General features: G+C 43.0%; 1 protein-coding gene across 1 annotated transcript in view; it reads right to left on the reverse strand.

Moving 5' to 3' along the window:
- The window catches only part of grm7 (glutamate metabotropic receptor 7), a 205,661-nt gene that overhangs the window by 71,691 nt on the left and 110,460 nt on the right, over window positions 1-23,510 (reverse strand). Inside the window, exon 5 of the mRNA XM_029501966.1 lies at window positions 1,240-1,377. Within this exon, the coding sequence (XP_029357826.1) occupies window positions 1,240-1,377 (138 nt within the window). The remainder of the gene's footprint in view (window positions 1-1,239; window positions 1,378-23,510) is intronic.

Genomic DNA, 23,510 nt, shown 5'->3' on the forward strand with positions numbered 1-23,510 from the left:
CTTAAATCAAATATCATCATCAGCTAAGTATCATCAATCAGAGCCACGGAGGGCGGAAGGCAACAGATACGTGAGACAAATGTAAAGGAAAGAAAGTGGGACAAGGTAATAAGTTATTTTGTGGCTTCACTCGATACTCAGAACAGAACGGGTTCATTATTGTTCCAGGTCCGTTCGCACTCTAATTGCGATTCGTTATTGATTGTAGACCCGACGGACTTATGAGTTTCTCTTTATAATTGCAAATGCAGCTGTGCTTTTCAAGCAAGCTCCATGAGAAAATATCAAGGGTGTGCAGAAATTCAATATGCCATGATGGTGTTCATTAGAAGGGCAGCGGGGGGAAGCTCCTCAGATTTGCCGTGATGAAGTTGAAATTCTCAAGTAGAATAATTTCTTTTTCAGCGCACTAAAACGGTTTAATGCTCTAACTGTTAGCTGGTTTTGGGCCGTGTGGGGCCATTGTGCTGAGAAAATCAGGCAGACCAGTCGGCCCCTTAGTTGGGCCAAACCCGGTCGCTCACCAAGACGGTTTTCTAATGTTCAAATAAATTCAAATACAAAATTCAGAACTGTTTTCCAAACGGGGATGAGACCATGACAATGTGTAATATAACAATGACAAATTACAAAGTCTCAAAAAAACAGCAACGATAAAAAACTTTTCCTTCTGGTAAATGTCCACCAGGAGGATGATGGAACATGAGCTCAGTCACAGTGACTCCACTGTCGAAGAGTCTTTTTTAAGACTTTTACTGCTTGCTTGGCATTAGCAAGTACACGATCCTCAAAAAGCTGCAACAAGTTTAGTTAAAAGGCACTAAAAGGCTGTCATGAACAATTTTTTAATCACAAAAAACAGAACCATGAACGTTTTTCTGCAGTCGCCTCAGTCTCACACCAACTCGATCGCTCACTGCAACGTGATCACCGAGCTAATTCATCTAAAAGAAGTGTTTTCGTCCCAGTTCTCAGATAAAAATGTTTAAAAAGTAACTACGAAGAAGTTGTTAATGGCTCGTGGAAATAGTGACGTTCAGAAATGGCTAAAATAAAACTGTCAGAATTTAAAAATAATAATAATATTAAAAAAAAAAAAAGTCTTAGAAATGTCCACCAGGAGCATGATGGGAAATAATTTCAAAGGATTCCTGTTATATTCCTGCAAATGGTGACTCCACTCCAAGTATTTTCAAGCGTGCACACAGGACACCTTGATGAAGACGCACACGAACGTACCTGTGCACTTCCTGCTGCTCTCGTCCTTCTTGGAGGAGCTCATCAGCTTGCAGTTGAAGTTCTCCTCCCAGTACTCGGCAAACCACACGTTCCTCCTGTTGTTCTCCAGAGTCCGTGACATGAAGTACGCATCGAACCCTGAAAGGGTCAACAAAACAAAGGAGGTTTGCTCATTAGACTGTGACTATCACAGAGCAGATCGTGCACGCACTGAAGGCGACAGGAGCGCTCATGCGTGAAGAAACATAACAAACAAGATGTGTTCCCTAATGCGTGATTGTTTACCTGCTTAGTCTGTCAGTGCTTTTATGCAAATACATGCAAGTAGCTGTTAGGGAGCTTCACTTCACTCAAACTGACACTGCTGCTAATGAGGCAAATAGCATGTAAACAGCAGATACATGACAAAGGTGAGCTTGAGAGCGCTGTACTGTAAATACACCCAAAGTCCAAAAGCAACAAATAAAACAGTCGAAAAATTTCGCAGTAAGAAAAGAAAAACTGCTTTAAGGCGCAATCTGAGACGGGGCTGCCAGGTAACGCAGCTCAAAACGCCTTATGCATCACTGTCCAAACGAATGCCAAGACCAAAAAAAAATCCTCACACACGGCAATGATATTCTTGGCAAGCAGAAGCAACTCCACAGGAATGAATAGAAACTGTGCCCTGAATCACCAGAAACGGCTCTAAACATATAACCTATGCACAAATCACAAAGGGCTCGGAGATGTGGAGGGTGGTGTGTAGGCCTCTAATCACATTAAGAGATGAAACCGTGAGGAGAAAATCAGACTTCAAAACACGAAACGGGTAAAAGGCAAAATGGGAAGGAAAAAAAAAAAAGAAGAGAAACAAAACAAAACCTGTGAGATGAATTATATAAGTTAGAAAAAGCAAGACAAACATAAAAACCATCAGAATGCATCAGTGAAACCAGCTGACTGGACACGAGTGATTTATGTCATCAATTCCCTTTTCGACAACATCAGTTTCATTCCTAATTTTTTCGGCTTCTATGAAAACCTCAAGAATGATTTTTATTCTTGATACTTTATTAAATTTTAATTCATGAGTAGCCGAAGTCACCAACGAGGCATTTTGGTATAAATGACGATAAGACATTTTTTAATATTTAGAATATTTCTAAATGCCGCATACGCTACAAAGGCTGAGTGACTGGCAGCTGGTATTTTGAAACTTAAGAGTGTTACTTTCTGAGGTTTATTTTGACAAACCTGGATGTGATCAAAAAGCCCGATCCACCAGAAACAAAGACCTTTTTACCTTAAATGTATAACGTCCATCATACATAAATGAATACATTTACTTCATTTATTCCTTTGTCTTTGTCTTCTCTGCTCCTATCCTTCTGATCCCAACACAGTCGTAACGTGTCTGCACTTAGTCTTTCTGTTCGTCTCTGACGGTGGCAAGACGTCCGTGACATCCCTGCGACTGCGTCAGCGATGAGCACATTTTAATAATTTCTGGCTGAAATTGGGATCTTGACCTCTACGTTTCTTTGCATGGAGTTAGCCTTTAACGGAGGGGATGGGCGGTTCAAGGCAGACATGAAAGAGCTGGAGAAAAGAAGAATTGACGAGGAGGAAACGAAACTTGAAAAGACTCCATGACAGTGAAATATCTAACTCATAGTTCGCCCTGCGACGCGATCTCGCTGTGAGACGGGCCGATGGCCTTTTACACCGCAGTGACTCCGGGAGGGAAGATACTGAGCCGCCGGAGCCTGAAGATGTCAGATAGCTGCCGCGGTTTTTCTGACTTTCCTTTGCATACCAAACAGGATGTGCGACAAAGAGCGGCTCCTCTCTTACTGCACATCGCTGCTTCGTGAGCTTCTTCTGCTCAGATTTACCGCCACAGATGTGTCAAAATGGAGTCAGGCAGCTCAAGAATCCATTTATCACCAGGATTATACAGTGCTTTATCTTTATCTTTCTGGCCCCTCTTTGTGTTTTGGATGCGGAGAGTCAGGCCCTCTGCTCACCCAACAAAAGTGCTTATCGGGGGGAAAAGAAATAGCCACTGACCTGGATGGTATCACAACTTGGCAGAGAACATGAATTTCTTCATAGTTTTCTTTTTGATGATCATCTATCGGCGGCTTCTAGGAACGCGTATTTGACCTTCGAGGGTTTTGTTAAGACACGACAGTGACCGGATGTTATTCTGACGAAACCTGAGGTGCAAAGATGGATAGTAACAGGAAGGTCGCACAGATCCGTCCGGTCCCAGATGAATAACGTGGACAGATTCCACGGAGAGAGAGGGCGAGACTGGGACATCAAACCGTTCATCAACAGCCTTTGAGCGCCTTTTGCTCTGCGTCAAAAGGCTGCAGTGACGAGGAGAGCTCAAGATACTTCATATTTTAACAAGCAATACTTTTGTTGCCTCTCCACTCAGTTCATCTTCCAGTTTTAATCAGAAATATTAAATCCTAAAGCTCCTAATAAAGATGGATTCTTTTTCCACCAAGAGCGAGGCAAACGTCTGACTAAGCTGGCTCCTCACCAGGATACTTTCCCTCCTCTTATATATCTTCTCCAGAAAAATGTGTCACAGCAGGAGCGAAAAGAGGGCCGTCCTGAAGTGAGCGGTTAATGCTTCAGTCAGCTCCGAGGCAACGAGCTCGCCCGCAGCCAGGTCATCGACAACCGCCGAGCAAGTCCAACCAGCGATTAAACGTATAAGATAAAAGAAGCAGTCATTGATTTTTGAGGAAATGGCCGAACACGTATCCATTAAGGGTCAGACAGCTGAGTGTGTCCAATCCTGGGAATGTTATCGACTAAAAACTGTACTTTGAAGTAAATTGTGAAGCTTGTTTGTGCCATTTCCACTCTGACCACTTTATTCTGCTGTGCTCTTACTGAATCAATTCTTTTTTTCTTTGGTGTCCGGGTTTAGAAAAACCGTCTTAAAGAGCCGAAGTTCTCAGAAACAAATTGTTAAACGGTGTAGTCTTCGGAAAGTTGAGTGACAGCTTAACCGTCCCTGTTCAGGAGACAGTTACAGCGGACGGCTGGCTCCATTTTAAGTGACGACTCCCACCTTTCAGCTTCTTCCTGTCGGTTTATTTTTCCAAAGTGCTGCAGAAAAAGGTTTTTCCAGTGGCCGTCATTCACACAAACTGGATGTAGCGAAGCCGTAAAGATATTTCCACTGTCAGTGACTCTGTGATAATTGAAGGCATGAGTAAATTTACTGCGTTTATCATTTGTGCTGTTGTTAAAATGAGCACAGTTTGTGAACGTGAACCTGCTCAACCTCAACCCGAGGCGCTCTCCTCACTTTTTACAGTTTCAGGCTCGTTGTGTAGCTCCGGTCTCTGTAAATTGCTCTCTGACAGTCCAGACGAGGGAAGAACCTAGTCTGGGAAAAAAATAAATAAAAAGACACACTCGTCTGAGTGGCTTTCAGTCATCGCCGTGCACTCGAAGCTCCGAGGTTAACAAAGAGGAGAAAGTCATTCGACAAGTGCTGTGTGGAGCCCGGTCCCTGTCAGGCTGCATTCAGGCGACTCGCATGTTGGGACCGTGACGCTGCTGCAACACTTCTCCATGACTTCTGCGTGACGCTTTAATTCGCCTGCATTGATTATCCGCTGAACTTTGTTCTCTATTAACTGCCTGAACTGTCCTACTTTGCATGACACTGCCTGACAAGCCTTTTTATCCTGCCTGTTTTTTTTTTTTTTTGTTTTTTTTTATGGTCTGCTTTCACACGTTCTACATTGTATTGTTGTTTGAATGGCAATTTGGCATCATTTTACCGCAATTATTGTCGTAGATAGACAACCATGCTTAACAATGCTTGGTGATATCTTACTCCTTTGGCATGTGAGCAAATTCTGAGATGGCTTCTTGAGACTAAATGGTGAGAAGGTGAAATATTTAGACACGTAATGCTGTTTAGCCTCGACAAGCTCGGTGTAGCACCAAGAGGAACCAAGAAACGTCAACGTCAGCAACGGCCTGCCGTCAGGACGAGAGACCTGCCTGCAGGATTGACAACGTGGCAAAACAGCAAATCTCCGCAGAGGATTTGACTTGTTTGTCGTGACACAGTTTCTACTGTGAACAAATGGCCAAACAATCCAAAACAAAAGTGAAGAGAAGGTCAAGAGTAGTCAGGATTGGCGAGCTTAAGCTGGAAGCTTGCTCGGTTAATCATGTGAGCCCATCAGTTCATCGAAATCTGCCAGGAGATCATGACTGCCCCCGGAAATCTGGTTTAATACAACGTCTTTGGTCAGGTAGAACGGTCGACTTTGTGACAAATCCAAAAAGATTTCCACCAGAGAGTCTCAGGAATCTGCCAGGGGAACTCCCGATAATTTAGTTACAGCACAGAGGATTAATCAACATTTCTACCATTACTATGGGAAACGCAACAACCACTTTGAGAGTAATTTGCTTTTCTCTTTGATTCAGTAAAATGGTTTTTATTGGATGATTTTCTTTGCATCTGTTTTTCATCAGTCGTAACGTATCATCTGTGCATCTGCTGCATCGCCGATGTGGGATTTCATCTACTGTATATTCCTTTTTATGAGTGGAGCCTCAGAGCAAGAGGAAGGCGGCGTGGATGCTAAAAACTGGGGCGAAGCCACGACTGACAAGCTGAGTTGGATGTTTCAACCCCTGCTGTGCTGCTACCATCTATTAAAGGATTTATTTATTTTTTTTTTCTCAAAGAGATGATTAATGAATAAAAACAGAGAAGCAAACATGCTACTGCCCACTATGACATGCTTTAAATGACTGGTGCTTTAAATAAGTGATGACTGTCGGCCCCTAAACGTGCCGCGGTTTAACCCGTCTGTATGCATTTACTATTATCGGTCCTGGAAGCAGCTTATTCTCTCCTCAAAGCGACACGGAAACAAAAGAACAGACATTAAACTGTGTCTGATTATTCGTGCGGAATCTTCTCCACTACTTGAAAGAAAACTAAATTTGAAATGTCCTTGTAATTACTCGGTGGAAAGGAGCATTAGTGCGGTATGCAGGGCGTATGTTTGAGTTAAAAAAAAAAAAAATGGGGGTGGGGGGAATTCAACAATAATTGTAGCTGGATGTAACCTCAAGGCCGAACACAGTGCTTGATCTTAATTTATATGAATCCCTGATGGGACTCAGCCTACTTTATGGAGCATATAACGTCAGATCTGAGTTTGTCTTCGGGTCCTGATGAGAAGCTGCAGTGCCACTGAACTGAATAACAACCACCCCCACCATTGTTTGATAAACACCAAGGACACACTGTTGTATTATTGTGCAAGCACGACCTGGGTTTTTTTTTTTTTTTTTTTTCCCCCCCGCTCTTGTTTAGTTACGCAGATTTCCTCCTCCTCTGCATCAGAATGGTTTCGTTTCTGACAGCAGACTGGAGCTGAATCATACACGTGTGTTTCCGCCAGGCGCACAATCCTGATGAAGAATAAATAAAAGGAGTATTTTTTTATTAATGGGCCGGAGACCTGAAGTGTTCCCAACATGATGCTATATTACATAACCCGCAGAAGCAAGAGAGCACATAGAGAAGGTACGCACTGTATACAAGCCTCCAAAATGTCATCTAGGATCAAGTTTTAACTGATGCTGCTGTCACACACAAAAAGATTATTTATCTTGAGTTATTTAACAATCCAAATGTTCAGTCGGTCTTCTGTCTTCACATACTTTAACGTGGCTCAAGTTCACAGACACGCCACAGGGCTTTGTCTGAAAACAAACTATATTTCTACACTATAAAATCAAATCAAAAGAGCCCTCTCAATGATCTCATCTTCTCAGAAGTGAAACAAATCCTCTGACGTGTTTCACTTTAGATGATAAGTTCAGTTAAAACTCAAATGGAAACTTGAGAGGAGATCGGTGGGAGGGTTGGAGGGCACGAACAAACCACCGTGTCCTGCACTTGTGAAAGACAAGTGTTGCATTTTATCCTTAGAATTCGGAAGACTTGTCGCCGTTCACGGCGTCCAGAGTCCTTCACTGAAGCACAACATGGCAAAGGGCAGCTGGCCAAAGGCATTACTGAACATTAATTACTTAGAAACACAAGCAGTATGTATTTTGCTTGATGAAAACTAATTTAGTTCCCACTGCCCTCACCTTTGAGTCAGCCAGCTGCAGTGTGCTGTCAAAGATGGCTGGAACTGCCCTCAGCGCCAACCATTTCTTAATCAACAGCCCTGCAACAACCCATCCATCATTATTCCAGCAATGCACTTCTGCAAAACGCTGTCTGAAGATAACATAAAAAGCTAATTACAGAAAGTGGGCGAATGTGAAGTGAGTGAGAAACAAAACAGTTTTATAGCTTATCAAATATTCGCATCGCTCTGTGACTCTGTAGGTCATTCAGATATAAAACGTACGTAGCGCATGGAGCAACAATTTCCAAATCAGGAAGAACAACAACAACAAAAAAAACAAAACGAAATGCTGACGACGGAATTAGAAACGTGAGGCTTTGAAATGCCACCAAGGGGCGACTTACTGTTTCGCCCCTTCAACGTATCAGAGGGTTGAAAAAGAGTAAGAGCAGCGTTTTTGTGTTCCTTTAATGTTTATTTATTTATAATGTGGGTTCAAATTAGTTTTTTGGGGGGTTTTGTAAGTTTTTTCATTTCAGTCGTTCTTTTCGCTGAACTTCTGTTTTTTGTGTCCTGATTGGTGGAGCCTTGTTTTGTGTTTACGTGTTGAAAGGACGTAACTAATAAAATAACCTGATCCTGATGAGGATGTCCACTGAACGGCACAGTCTGTGTTTGAAAAATAAAAGTCTGAGCAGCTTCTTGGGAAATATGGTCTCATATCCTAAAACATGAAATAGTGATATAATATATAAAATACATTGACACCTGATTCAGGTGCCTTTCATCACAACAGTTTCCAACAACGTAAGCAGACGTAAAACCGTTGAGCACAGCGTAACTCACTGAACGGGACGACAAGCATGTTGTTGTCGGTAGCTGTAGCTATGTAGGAGGGGAGTGTTTATCACAGGCGCTGGCGCAGATCAAAAGACAAACGCAGCAAAAGTCGTGCGAGCAAAGTTGCGACAGAAATACACAGTGGGGAAAGGCGGCTGCGGCGGTCTGGGGTTCGGCCTGCCGGTTCTCTGACGTTTTCTGGGTCAGGGATTTCACAGACGGCGCGATGTAAAGAGCATCAGACAACTGTAAAATGTTATCTCTGTGAATTAGCACTCCACACAGCCAACCGTTGCCGAGACAAAGGCGGAGATTTTCAGGGTCAGGTGCTGTGATGTGGATTTGTCTGTCAATGTTCTGTTCTTTTAGTCCACTTTTTCTTTCTTTCTCTTTTTTTTTTTTTTTTTTTCAAAGCTGTGCAAGCGTGAGGACAAATAGAAGTTTTCTTCCATCTGACATGTTGGAAGAAAAACTCAAACTGACTATTTTTTTTTTTTTTTTTTTTTTTACAGAGAAAATGTTGGTATATCAAACAATTAAATTAAATCATATAGTCCAAAAGTGATCATTAAAAAGCTGTTGAGTCTGAATTTAAAGATGCTTCTTGTTTATCCGACAGTGGAAGAGGTTGCCCCAGTCATTCAATAAGTGGGCAATAAGTGTTTTGGGGGTTTGACTGGGGCAACAAAGTCTGTGCTGCCAAATCTCAGAGACTCACTGTGTCAGATTCCGCGCCACGAATGTGACAACAGAGCTGCGTCTTCTTGATTCGCTCTGCAAACATCGTCAGGAAACAGTAATATCTGCCGTGTCACCACCAAGATGGAAATTCTTGACTTGGCCTCATTACAGCTTTAATTATATCACTGCTGCCATCCAATTCAAAATGAGTTCATCTGATATGTTGTTTATATTCTATTGGGGATAAAATATGGCCTTTTGAGATTTTGCGGATCAAAGTGTCCTGTTTTTTTTACTGAGACTTTACGCAGCGTTCCAACTTTTTTGGAATTGGTGTTGTATATTTATCACATTCATTACTTGATTCGACTCGAGTAAGGAGTTACTTGATTCAAGTATTTATGCAGATTGATTTATAGATTTAAAAAGTATAAAACAGAATATAAAATGGGCAAGTTTGTGTGTTGCTGGTCCTTCCGCTTGGATGGAAGCGTTCTTGTCATGGTCACAATAATCGACATGCAGCAAAGTGTATGTAATGTGTGTTGTTCAGAAGATGCTGTTGTTTATGAGTGACTCCATACAGTGCTGGACTGGAGGAAAAAAAATTAAAAATCAAAAAACAGAAATCAGAGCGATAAGAACTACATCCTTCTTTTAGCAAATCGGAATCAGAACTTCTTTATTAAACCCCCAGAGGCAATTCTGTTTGTTAGAGGTGCTGCAGGATAAAAGAAGGCAAAATGAATGAAATGTTACAAGAATACGTGCACAACAAAACTAAATAATAATAATAATAATATGAAGAATAAGAAGAGTTTTGAATTGTGCATCACATTCCTGCTTCTTCGTGACTCTTCTAAATTAAACACATTTGTGACGCAACTGTGATATATCAAACAAACACATATACACAATCTGAACTGTGACTCCACGCCAGTGGGTATGTTTGATGAATACATCTGCAGGAGGAAAGGCGGCTCTCTCTCTCTCTCTCTCTCTCTTTTTTTTTTTACAGCAGAAGACGAAGACAACGAGGCAGAGAGAGGACAGTGATAAGACACTGACAGTCCCATACATCAGCAGATAACAAGTGAGGATCATCAGCACTTATTAAGTGTGATGTGTGTCTGCAGACCGAGCTGCCTCTCTGACCTCGTGATTGCTGGAACTAATCAGAGTGTCGTTTGGCGTTCGCCGCGCTTCCTCCCAGACGTCAGGTAATTGCTGCACATGCATAATGAAGAAGGCTTTGAAGAAAACCAGGGGGAGTTCCCAGTGGTTTCTGGGATATCGATTCCCCCCCTCCCACACACACACACATATATATATACATCCTACACATCTCTGTGCCACTTTTCAATGCACTTTAGCTCCATTTTTCAATGTGCAGGTTAGATCACAGGTTCGGTTTGGACTCTCGGAGCACTTAGCCGGGTGTGTATGGGAACATCCTGTGTGATGAAAAATCATCCTGAGTGCGTGAGAAAGTAACGCAAACTGACCGACCGACTGTGTGCGACGGCCCTGACAAGTCTTCCCAAAAAAGCCGTGGTCTGTCATTTAACGACGCCATGAATCTGCCTTTTCCCGCTCCGACTCCTCCTCAGGCTCGTCTCTCACGGCTTTCCGTGTATTTCTCTCTAACTGCCACCTACCCGTCCTCTCCTCTGTCATCGCCGGCTTTTCATCCTCCTAATTGGGACACACTCACACTCACACACACACAGACACAAACAAACAAACAAACGCAGACACACAACAACAACAACTCATAACAGCTTAAAAAGCTGTGTTCATTGATGACACATTGATGTCAGCGTGCGGGGGATTTCAGCATTTTAACGGCACCTTATAACGACGATGCGTCTGAGAGGCAGGCGCGATTTAGCCTTGGAGCAAACAACATTAAAAAAAAAAAAAAAGAACAAGTCAGTTTCTCAAGCCCACCTTTCTTTTCATGCCATCAGGGGGGATGTGATATGAACAGTTGAATCTGAGAGCGAAACCTGCTCTTTAGGCCGTTTTGTTTTTTATGTTGGGGGCGACTCCACTGCTTGCAACAAGAAGTCACCGGTGCTCCTGTTTGATTTACTACTTTTACTTTTACTACTTTTACGTCTTAGCTCACGATTTCCAAATCTTATTGAGTACAACATGATGGTGAAACTTGCTCCAAAGTAATGAGCCTTCAGTGTGAGGGGATTACAAAGTCCTCACAAGGTCACTGTGCCTGGTAATGTGATGAGCGCCACGTCACTGCCTATAAATATATATCACCCACTCCAAGGTTATCGTACTTTATTAGCATTTTTTTTTTTTTTTATATAAGTAGGTCAGGTAAGAGGAAGCAAATCCAAGTTCTTGGAGATCAGAGAATAGACCAAAAAGGGTTTATTTTCAGATCTTCAAGGAATAGGATTGGAGCAGAGTGTCACAACTTTATTTTCCATTTTCAATTCCATTTTATTGTAACCTCCAAATTTTCAGTATCCGTGGATACAACTGTCACTGGTTTACTTCACAGAAGACTTTTTTTCCTATAATCTTTAAGCTTTTTATACACCAAAGTAAAATATATCCCCAGATAATATAAATGACACTGAAACGAAGGAAGTACTTCCCACCTGTGTGCTGAATGACTGTCTGACTTCTGACTCGAAGGAGCGTGGGAAGAGAACTATAGTACTGTTGCTGACCTCACCGTGACCTTTTATCATATTTTTTCTTCTTCTTCTTTTTTTTTTTTTTTTAAATAGTTGTACCTAATGAAGGATATCAACTTCCACAAGGCTTCAGACTTGAAAAGGCAAAGTGCTGATTCACACAGATGAAAAGACCTTGTGAGCCGAGGGCACTCCTGTGACGCGGCGATGGCGGAATAGGTTATGGCGTGTGTGCGTTGTTACCGCTGCTGCGTAGAAACCTACAGAGTTAGCCCTCTCACCTCAGGGCCGCGGGGCTGCGTTAAACCAGATCCGTGTCATCCTAACCGCCTTTGTGTGTCACATCAAATCCGTGCCACAACATGATCACCGCACGCCGCAGCGAGCTCCGTGAGCGGCCATCTGGTGCTCCGAGGTTGGTGTCTGAAGCCAACCTGTTTCCACTCCTCCTGTCCAACTTCACGCTCTGCAAAATAAAGCTTTTGTGACGGTTCACACACTCTGTAATATCACAGAGCGGGGCTGCTGTTGTTGTATTTTTTTTTTTTTTTCTGTGTGATGGTGGTTTCTGTTGGTTGTGAGAAGCTTTTTGTCTGTAATCTGGATCCATGTTTTTACAGATAAACCTAATAGTGTCACATGAAGGTCTCCAGGAGCGGCTCTGCTCCTTATTTTGCTGTTGTCATAGTAAACAGTAGTATTTCTCCTTTTCTAATTCAGCAGCCTTCGTCTGAGATGAATGAACCGACCCTGATCACCTGATTGTCATACAAAAGCTTTTTATGAATGAATAATTTGCGTGTTGCAGAGCAGAAAGTTTCTGCGAGGTCTCTGAGGCAGCTGAATTGCAGATGAAGCTTCCTGAATCAGGTCTATCTTTCTCAGTAAAGGTTGGAGACTCCATCCCACAACCCTGCAAGGATCAACAGCGTAGCTAATGGATGGACATTTTACATAAATAGTCAAATTAAGACAAACAAAATTCACTTAATTTTCAGTCTGACTTCATGTTTTAAATCTCTTACTTATCCAACAGCACCGACTGTCGGCCTCATCACGTGCAGTTCCTGATACGATCATCTACCAGACTCACATTGACGGGCGTCTTCGTCACAAAAGCAATCGACACTGAAGATTGTATCGCAGTTCCCAAAACTGATTTATGCGCCGGTGAGCTCAGGACTGCTTTTCAAACACGAACAGCGTGAACATCATCATGAATGTGAGGAAATCTTTGTTAAGGACTTCAGTTTGTTCGCTGTGCAGCTCCCGAAAGCTGAAGCTGCAGTCATTGGCGAGCACTCCAGGTCTAAGCAGAAGTGTAGAGGAGAGGCTGTAGTGTGTGTGTGTTTGTGTGTGTTTGTGTGTTTGGTCATTACTTTGAATGTCTTTATATTTTCAAAGCTTTTTTCATGAAAGCAAAATAATACACTGAGGGAGCAGTTAGTTTCAGGCACCTGTGCAAATGTGAGCTGCTGCAGTTGCTGAGAGTGCATTGTGTACGTGCGTGTGTGTGTGCGTGGTGAGACAATCTTGTTTAGAAGGAGGCGGTATTGTGTGTCTGTGTGTGTGCACCTGCTTGGTTGTGTGTTCGCAGATACAAGAGGATTCACTTCCACAGAGCTGTGGATACACAAACAGGGATGGGGGGTGATTGTGTGGGTCTGCAGAGACTGTGCTAACTTCACAAAGGCAACACAAAGCGAGCGGGTAACTGGGCGATGATGACTAAAGGTAACAACAAATACCAATAAAAGGTGAAAAATCACCTGCCAGTTATTTCTGTTAATTAATTATTAATTTATTTTTTCAAAAACCCCCCTACGTAGGATCCCCTTTTCCCTTTTTCCGCTTTTCTCCTCCGTTTGATTTCTAAAGCAAAAAAAACTAACAAAAACAAAACGGCACAAACTATTACTTTTTCTCATGACTCTCCAACTGATGGAGAATACTTTCTGAAACGAGAAAACAACTGAGAAAGAAGCTTTTTAGATGAAAGGAAACTTCTGGATATTTAAACTTCCATCGTTTAAAGTTTATTTGTTGGTCGTCTGCACGGTTAATGTAACACACTTTCCTGCTAGCTGTTATTGGATGTAGAAGAGAAGAGAAATGCAACAGAAAGGTAATTAATACGATTCCCAAAGCTGGTTCACAAAGCACTTAAATAGTTTCTTCATTCTAGTTCACGTCTTTTTTCCATACCTTTCGATTTTTAGCCTTTTTTTTTTATTTCAAATAATTCTTTTTTTCCCTCCATTTAAACACAAGAATCCAAATATTCCAAAACTTTTGCGGAAGTTTTCACGAAGTTTATCTGCTTTAGATGTATCAAGGTCTAGAGTGCGTGACTTTAATGTTTGCGTAGCTGTTGACAACAAACTTAGCTCAGCATTTCATCTCATTATTCAACTCCATTCGCTTCTCTCACACAGTTTCCACCTTGTTCCGGCTGATGGCGTCAGAATTTAACATCTAATCTTCGTCTCATAGGGCACAATATATGATTAGACCAAAAAATGTCTTCAGCGGGTGTCCCTTTTCAGCTTTTAATTTAATTTAAGTCTCGTGTGTGAGAGAGGACTCCTGCGCTACTTTTTTCCCATCCAAAATTGACTGTCTTGTTGATGGTGCCGCAGGCTCAGTGCAAAAGATCTCTAACTCTATTGTCAAGACCATAAAACATCAATCATAGTTTCATTTCCCAGAGAAAACTGTAAAATTTCTGCCAGACTTTGGGAATCCATGCAGGACGGTCCACAAGAAGCCCGTTACTCATCGTTGATAGAGGAAAATAAAAACTTCTCGGCTCTCAGCAGTAACGCCTTCAGAAGCTTATTTAATGATTCAGTTCTAACTATTACAGACAAAATTCGCCTCCTGGCTTCCACCAACGTTGATTTAAACCACAAACACGAGAGTCAGAGAAACAGCTGCAAAGCCCTGATTCTCTAATCAGCCTTCGTTAGGCTGCTGGAAATAGCCGCGTCCTTCATTATGGGATATGAGCAACCTGTCTTTACTACGAGGCTGAAAATCGAAGTCCCTTAAAGTAGGTGTAACTACCAATAAAATAATGGCTTATTGAGAATTTTCAATCCAAACATAGGAAAGTTAGAAATGGCTTTCTAGTTGCATTAAGGACTTTGCTCTGTGCTTGTCTTGTTCGATCGTAGCTCTGCGTTTGATACCACTGACCATCACATCCAATTACAGAGACGGGAGGCTGGAAATATTGAACTGACATTCCAGGAATTAAGGCCCCCAGCTGGCCTATTCATCAATTTAATTTAAATTTGTACACATCAGTGATGGATCCTGCACTCGGACAAATGTTAGACTCAGAGTTACACAAGAGTGCGTGCTTGGACGCGCTCTTTCCACTTTATGCGATTCATTTATGAAATACTTTCACAAAACACACAACATAAAATGCTCATTGTGCAGACGATACCAAATGTAAACATTATCAATGAAGCTAAATGAAAACCGATAAGTTTCAAGCCTGATTCAAAGACGCTAACTTCAGGAAAAAGTGAAGGTATGACAGGATATGTCCTGTAACTTCCACTTCTTACCACGTAACAAAAGCTTGATTTGTTATTACTGCCCACTGCGCCTCCTCCTTCTCATACGCCTCTTTGTGCGACTCACACTGTACAAAGTTTCACTTCCTTTTGCCCTTAGCTTCCTATAAACCACTTATCTCTCTCTCTCCCTGGCTTCAACCCAAAGTGTTGCAGACAGATGTCCACCCACCACGAGTCTGAGTCGACTCCAAGTTTCGACCTGCTAAAGGAAGTTTTTTTTTTTTTTGCCACTGCCACTACTGGGAGACTGTCTGGCAAATATTATTAGAAATGCTTCCCAGAGATAACTTTGTTGTTGTCAGTCAGAGCTCCGTAAAGAAAACTGGACTGCCTCGACATGACGTTGAGAATGCAAAGTTGCACTTGAACACTTGTTTAAATTTAGAAAGGTGAAGCGGTATGATGTGTATGTTTTTATTTTTTATTTTTATTTTTTTTTATCTTTCACCTGCCTCTCTGGCATTTCACCAGATAAACACTGATGTATTCATACCTGATACACTCTTGCTCGGCACATGTGAGGTTTGCACTTCAGTATCAAAGACAAAGTGTTGAGATGAGAGTTTTGTAAAGTTCCAAATGTTAGACGGAGAGGTTGTGAAGTGTTTGATGGGGAGGGGTTCTGCAACTGGGCGCATATTTTTGTTCACACAGTATTTGGTGCTGCAGGGTACGTGATTTATCTCTCAGGGTATGTGCTGCATGTGTTACCGGATACAAAGCCCTTGTGAAGTGGGGGAATATGCGATGTGCACAAAGTGCAGGAATCACAGCACTTACCACCACAAGACGTGTAGCTGCTCCGATCCAAAAAGTGTTCGACAAATGTTTTAGGAGGGTGTAGTGGTCTTTAAAACCAAAATATACCACGCTTAAAGGCATGTTACCATTTTCCCTTTCTTATTTTACCCTAAACATATTCTCTTCCTCGGAGAGTGGGAGCCTCGAGGGAACAAAGTGATCCATGACACCAGGGAGAATTGGTTTCTTAGCGGGGTGCTAATTAAAGAACGTATGTGAACATTTCCTCTCGCAATCAATTGAAATGAAAATCTCGGAGGGGTGGAATGGTTTCAACTGCAACTGCAGCCGGCCAAATATGAGGAAAACACGCTTTGGGTCATGGTGGGATAGCGGGTAGCACTGTTTCCTCACAACAAGAAGGTCGCGGTTTTCTGTGAGGAGCTTCCATGGGATTGCCCAAAGACATCATGTTTGGGTTAACTGGTGACTCTAAGCTGTCTGTAGGTGTGAGTGTGAGCGGTTGTTGGTCTCTGTCTGTCTGTGTGTGTCGGCCCTGTGATGGACTGCTGACCTGTCCAGTGTGACCCCGCCCCTCGGCCAATGTCAGCTGGGATTGGCTCCAGCATCCTCAAGCGATGAATAAATGAATGAATGAAACCTTTAGGTCACAGAGTTCAACTGAAAATATGTCCTCTGCAAACACGTATGGTGCGCTTGATGCCTGTGTTTGCTCCGGGGCGGTGAACGGCTGGTGGGTCAACATGACCCTGGAGCTGAATTTATTTATTAAGTTTCAAGACCGCGTTTGGAAGAGAAGCGGGAGGATTTTCTGTAAAAACACGTATCTGCATATTTAATAGCCTGAACATCCACCTCCGTATTTTTCAGGTTAACTTGTAAATGTACAAGCACGTTACTGGGATATGAATAAATACAAACTGAGTCAGTTCGAACTCAGCCACACGCAGTGTTTAGCGATAGTATTAACACAAGTGCTTCTTATAATTCCAGCTCTTGATAATAATCAGCTTCGGAGCTTTTCTTCAGAAAAGTGAATAATCCAGATGGATTACCAAATCAAACTCGCTCCTGTTGCATACCAATCATTCAACTATTTTTTAAGGACAGAAATAAGTCAGCAGCTAATGGCATCGACAAATCTGAATCAACTCTAATCAACTCCACCACTAAACAGCCACCTGGAAGCAACACGCATCCATCATCTGTCTCCGTTGAAACAATCCATCGCCTCGTGCAGTTTGTTCTCATTCCTCAGCCAAAGTAGGAGGCGGCGTGAGGGGTGGATGTGGTCTGCTCTGCGCTCGCTCCGGCAGGTCGGCCTTTCTGGTACAGAGTGTTAATCATGAGGGAGTCGTGCCCCATCTACCCTGCAAACTCTGCGTTATCACCTTTCATCCATCATCATTGTCGCCATAAACTCATTAGAAAAATGTTTACTGAGGTAATAAATGAAGCAAAGAAGCAGGGTCATTTTTCCCATAGACTTCAATACAAACTGACTTCATTTTACAACCAGTTGAGTCTCTGCCCGATGGTCTTCAGATAACATTCAGGTTTCCACTTTTATTTACAGTCGGTGATTACAACTTACCGTGTATTTATGAGAAGACATTACCTGAAGAATACAAATCAATCACCTGTTCTGTGTTTTCGCATCACATGAAATTAAATCTTCCCTGGTAGCATCCGAGATTCTTCTGCGCTGGACAGAAATAATCCGAAACCAACAGGAGCCGCTGAGGGTCAAAGCTAAAACCGGAGCCAAGCTCTGACTCTAATGGGCAAAATTAAATCCAACTGCCAAGAGCTGGAGTTACAGCCAACGCTGCTGCCGGGGCCGGAGCCAGTAAACAAGAAAAAAAAAAAAAAAAAGTCAATTAACAGCTCTTATTTAGCTGTGCCTTGAGTGGGTAAAACAATTGGAAAAAGTCAGTTAATGCCCTTATTTAAGATAAGACTAATCCTTAATTTGAAAACGAGGGCAGAGGCTTGTGAGGTGAAAGTGGTTTCACACGGGCCTAAAGAGGAGGCAATGGCACGTAGAAGAAGAAAAAAAGTTATAAAAGGATTCTGGGGCAGAAATAAGAAGCTTCACCCAAGGCTTGTCTCAACCAGTGAGAAGGTGGGGATGCACCATCACCTTCCAAAATAAGGTGTGTAATTTATATTTTCAGCCATCGGAGCAAACACTGATGGCCGTACACACAGATAGCGGCATCACGGCCCTGCCAAGAACTGGATGACCATATTGGCTCCTTTGACAGCCTTCTGCGTGAAGCCTTACTAACACTTGAGGACTGCACATTGCACATAATGAAACCTCCAGTATGCAATTTGGCCCCGCGCTGTACTCCATCCAGATCGTCGGGCAGGTCGCCTCGCTTGGCGAGGAAGAACACCAAATCGCTGAGAATACTCGAAAACAGAACCACTAACCATGTTTCTCTCTCTCTCTCTTTCTCTCTCTCTCCTCGTCCTGAAGCTGCACCATGTTCCTGCCTGCACCTGTAAATCCTCCTCCTGCTCTCGCTCTCTCCCTATTCTTCTCAACCCCCAGCCGCTCGAGGCAGATGGCCGCCCCCCCCCCGGGCCTGGTTCTGTCTCTTAAAGGAAGATTTTCCTTGCCGCTGTCATCAAGTGCTTGCCCATTGAGGGATCTGTTGGGACTATTTAAATCATTTTATTTTTTAAGAGTTTGGCCAAGACCTGTTCTATACGTAGAGTGCCTTGATGTAACTCTGTTATGATTTGGTGCGATATAAATGAATCTGATGGTGACTGATGGTCTCTCCCTGTGATGGACCGGCGGCCTGTCCGGGGTGACCCCGCCCCTCGCCCAGAGTGAGCTGGGATTGGTTCCAGCACCCCCCCGTGACCCAGAGTTTCCTCTTCCCTTCATGTGATAGCCTTATTTATTGTAAATGTATTAGCACTCTAATTTGAAGGCCTGACTCGTGGTGAAAATAATCTGCCCGTTTTTAAAAGTTGTGTTACGATACAACTAGTTCATAGCTGCTGTCGGTCTGTGGTTTTGGATCCCTTCATGTCTCTGTTGGGTCATTTTGTGTCTTTCTGAAGGCATTTGGTGAATCATTGAAGAGTATATGTATATATCTATATCATTGTGTTTCATTATGTTTTACATCCGCACATTATAACACGCTGAGGCTGTCGCTATTAGGGACCCTCTCTGTGGCATCAGCAAATGGAGGAGTGAAAAGGTCATTGCTTTCTCAAACCACCCGGAGGAGCCTGCAGGCGAAGGGCGAGATGGGCAGGACCTTTTCAGCACCGAGGGAGATAAAGCTACGGGAAGAAGTGCGGTATAATGAGGGCGCCCAACGAGTGACAAAGAAGAGAATAAGTGGAGAGGAAAGGCACGGGTTTTAACATTCATACAGTGGAGACAGACCGGATCTTCGATTTTAATTGATTTATTTATTTTTTCCCCCCTTAAAAACAAAGTTTACATGACAAAGGAATTATTCAAAACAAGTTTTGATTTTCCCTTTTGGGATTTGGACTAAAGTTTCAGACGTTTTATTTCTTTATTTCTTTATTTTCCTCTAAATCGCCCACGCCAAGTGGAGCTGTCCAAGATGGCAGACCCGCCTGCGAATGTCTGTTCTCGTAGAGCTAACAGTGGCAGGCTCTGTGGACTACGGGAGCCCGTGAAAAAAAAACGTTAAAGAGAAAACCCATTTTCAATCGAAAAGAAATCGTCCTAAACTACGAATTTGAATGATTCGAATAAATCGATTTAGTGGCCAGCCGTAGAGACGGCATTACACATATCAGAAAGGCGTTCCGTGAAAAGCCTTCGTGAAGGGATCAACACCATTCCTCCCGAAGACATTCCCTCACTGGGCGTTACTGACGCCTGCTGTAAAGTGCTGTCTAATCCAAATCTCCCACAGGTGTTAAACTGGATTTACAGCAGCTGACAGTCCATCATCATCACCATCAAACCTTCTAGTGGTTTCCTGCCTTGCCATGAATAAGAGTGTTGAATGGGATTTGAAGTGCCAATCAGTTGTTCATAAGCCATTCACTTTATGTAAAAGGGCCAATTTGGCTTTGTGTCAGACCGCTCTCAGGATTGCCACAGCGGACACACAAATTATTCCGGGATGGAGGGACGGAGGTTTCAGGGGCCACTTAGAAGGCACTAGATCCTACTTAGTCATTATAAATGTTATTGCTGCTTTGGAAATGCTACTGTCATTTTTCAGTTTTTAATTTAGGGTGATTTATCTTTCCCCTGGCTACCCCTGTAGCTCGAAGGTGTGAGATACCAAGGCGGAAGTTTCGGGGAGACTTATAAATTTAAATTTCTAAAAATAAGTTTGAACACAACTTGGCTCATAAAAAAAAAATAAAAAAAAAATAAAAGCTTGAACTAAATTTAGACGATTTGATTTTTGGGTCTTTTTTTTTTTGATACAAACTGTTGAAATAACAGGTGTGACTCTTACACCGTCGGTCCTGGATACAAACAGCTTCTCTAACGTGCTCAGTACTGCCTCATTACAGGACTGTTCCAACAACACCAGGCTGCGTTCAGCTGAAAAGGAAAGTCACGAGAGGAGATGTCGAGTTAATAATGTGTAATTATAAAATTATAAGGCATCGTTTACAGTGGGTGGCCCCGTCACACTTGGCCGACAGGGAAATATCAAACGGAGACATATCACTGTCGTATTCTGTAAAATAGTAAAATAGCTGCGGTTGAATTTGTCATTCGCTCTGCTACATCCAAAAATAAACTGCTCGGTTATCAAAAGGGAAAGCACAGTAACGTAGTTCATAAGTGCATCTGAAGTCTGCAGCCGTGAAAAGTTTCCCACCTTTCATACCCAATAGAAAGCATGCGAGACTGCCAACTACGAGCTCCCAGTCATTTCCTGCTTTCTCAGGCTAACGTGTGCAGGAGGACATCCATCTTGGCGGATACTGATCATGTTTTAAACATAGAGGCAGATTAAAATCCACATTCTGCTATCAGCAGAGCGCACACGGGTAAACTGAACCCACCAGCTCTGTTTCAGACAAAAGAGGCTGGAGAGATGAGTGGGTGGGAGGAGGAGAGGGGAGGGGTGAGGAGAGGAGGTGGGAGGCGGTGATGTGTAGGCAGGCTTCTCTCCTCAGTTCCCTCTACATCTCTGCCAAAAAACATAAAATCAGACCCACGGCCGTATTTCTCCCTCCGGACCGGAGCTGCTGGAAGTTTGCTTTGCTTTGCGGCGTTTTCGGATGAGCGAAGTTTTCCTTTCAAACTGACACGACTTTGTGAAGTGAAGCTTGAAAACAAAAGTCGCTCGGGGTCGCGGGCGTAAACGCTCGCCACCCGCAGAGGTCGGAGATGATGCAGGAGTCAGAACAAATCATTCCAGCCTCCCGAACGGAGCTAAACAGGCACCCTCGGTCTTGACCCTTAATATTCAGGCGGGTCAACGTGGGTTAGTTGAGCGGTTTAAGAAAAAGTTGGCCTTTCTGTGAGCATGAGATGGAAAGACTATGGTGATTGTGACCAACCTGGTTGTGTACAGTCCGTACGCTCGGCTGTTCCTCAGAGGTCTGACATCAAACGCCTGAGATTTGTGAATTGCAGGGTGTAATTGACTCCGGGAAGTGGAGCCGTCTCAGCGGGATGGAAACCCCATCATTCTGCCTCATTTTCAGCTCCTTCACTGCCTTTCTCTCTTTCCTTCCATCTTTTTTTTGTGTATCTTTCATTTGTGTGTGTGTTCCTGTTGTTTTGTGCTCTCCAGCTCGTACTTTCTAACTTTCCTCTCAGTTTCTGTCTCAGTGATTGACAGCTACTGTACCGGTGCTGTGTTCAGAAAGGCAGCTCAGATTTACATTTACAGGACAAACAGGAGCTTGATATCATTTCCAATTTTGTCTGGGGAGACCATTAGAGGGAATCTGACCTTCTCAGTTTGCATCAAACTCCTAATCTAGCTGGTTAGCATGAAGTCTGGACTCAACACTTTTCACAAATAAATAATAAATAAGCCATATTGTCAACGAATTCTACTTTTATATTTGTGGAATATTTAGTGGTAGCACACCAACATGCCCTGAACGGCGAGCGAGAAAAGAAATCTGTTCTGTGATGATGATAAAGAAATGTCAGCAAATATTTAATGAGGAAAGAAACAAATGAAATGTTCTTTGGACACGCAAGCAAGTGGAAAGATTTTTGTGGTTTAAATAAAAGTAGAGAGGAGCGCTCAGCCCCTTTTTAACGCATCAAACTGTGCTTACCACATCAATGATGCGGCGATAAACCAGTGGGGGGAATCACCGGGAACTCCAGCATTCGTGTATTTCTGTGTATTTCTAATATCTCTCCTTTATCTGTCTGGTACCGATAAGGTGCACAGTCACAGTTTGTATTTAATCAAACTGGCACACGACTTATGGGTCTGGGCGGTATACTTAAATACAATAGAAGCAAAAAAACTCATGAAGGAATGAGCAATTAATAAAGGCCCTGCAGTATTAATCTGACCATGACACCACCCCCCCACCTCTGCAACAGACCGTCTGATGATAATGAATCTCCTGCCTCAATACCTGAGTTATCCAGACTGCCCGTCACGCCCCGGTATTCTCCTATTGCCTATATGCCCAGAAAACCTCCATTTCCATAAATTATTTGACAAAAAAGATGGAACGCAAGAGAACATCGAAAGGGACGACGACTATTAGGGCACCAGCCAATGATCCAGACAGCCAGTCATCTTAGTCTGGGCCGGTGTTCTTCAAGTTAAAATGTTTTTTCAAGGAGAAGAAAAAGGTCAGAGATTGATGCTGCGCCCACAACGCTGGCGATGTGATTACAGAGGCTTTTGTGTGCAGGAGGATTTAGATTTTGGAAAGGAAAATCAGATTTGGCTGCTTCCCATTAAGCTTTTCACTGTAGAATTTGTGTTATCACTGAAAAAGAACAAAGGACTCATGTTTTATTTGAAGGCAAAATTTTCAAACTAGCACAACAAATACAGTTTTAAATCCGTGTCAGTGTCTTAGTCATGATCTAACTGTAACACCGAGGCATCTTAATCCAAAGGCTGCCATCAGCATGAAAGGGGGGGGGGGGTGGCTGCTTCTGCCAGCCTCCCTCACTGAAAGTTAACTTTCCCCTGATCAGCGTTTTGGGTCTTCATGTCAGAGCTGCCTCAAAAAACTGTCAGAGACTCCCTGAAACGAATTAATCTGCCTGGTTCAGCGTTGTGGGAGAAGATCGATAGGACGAGCATCTGGTTAGCTTAGCTTAGCACGAAGCGGTGGGAAAGACGACTAAATCCACCTGCCAGCTCCTCAATGGCTCACTTCGTGTAAGTGACGTTGTACAGATGTTCAGCGTTGGATTGTGTCTCAGCCGATGACCTCGGCGTGGAGAATCCCTCCTCGCAGCTTGTGGTGTTTTAGCAGTTTTTTAATGCAGGAAAGAATTTAATTTGCCTCTTTCGTCTTTGATCGATGCCGTTTTCTGGAGCGATGCTTTATGCACCACACCGGAGATCTGCAGACGATAAATTTACTTTGCAGAGGTTTTACAAAGCTGCAGACGCTTGAAAACTAGATATTCT

The sequence above is a fragment of the Echeneis naucrates genome, chromosome 5, assembly GCF_900963305.1.
Source record: "Echeneis naucrates chromosome 5, fEcheNa1.1, whole genome shotgun sequence".
Lineage (NCBI taxonomy): Eukaryota > Metazoa > Chordata > Actinopteri > Carangiformes > Echeneidae > Echeneis > Echeneis naucrates.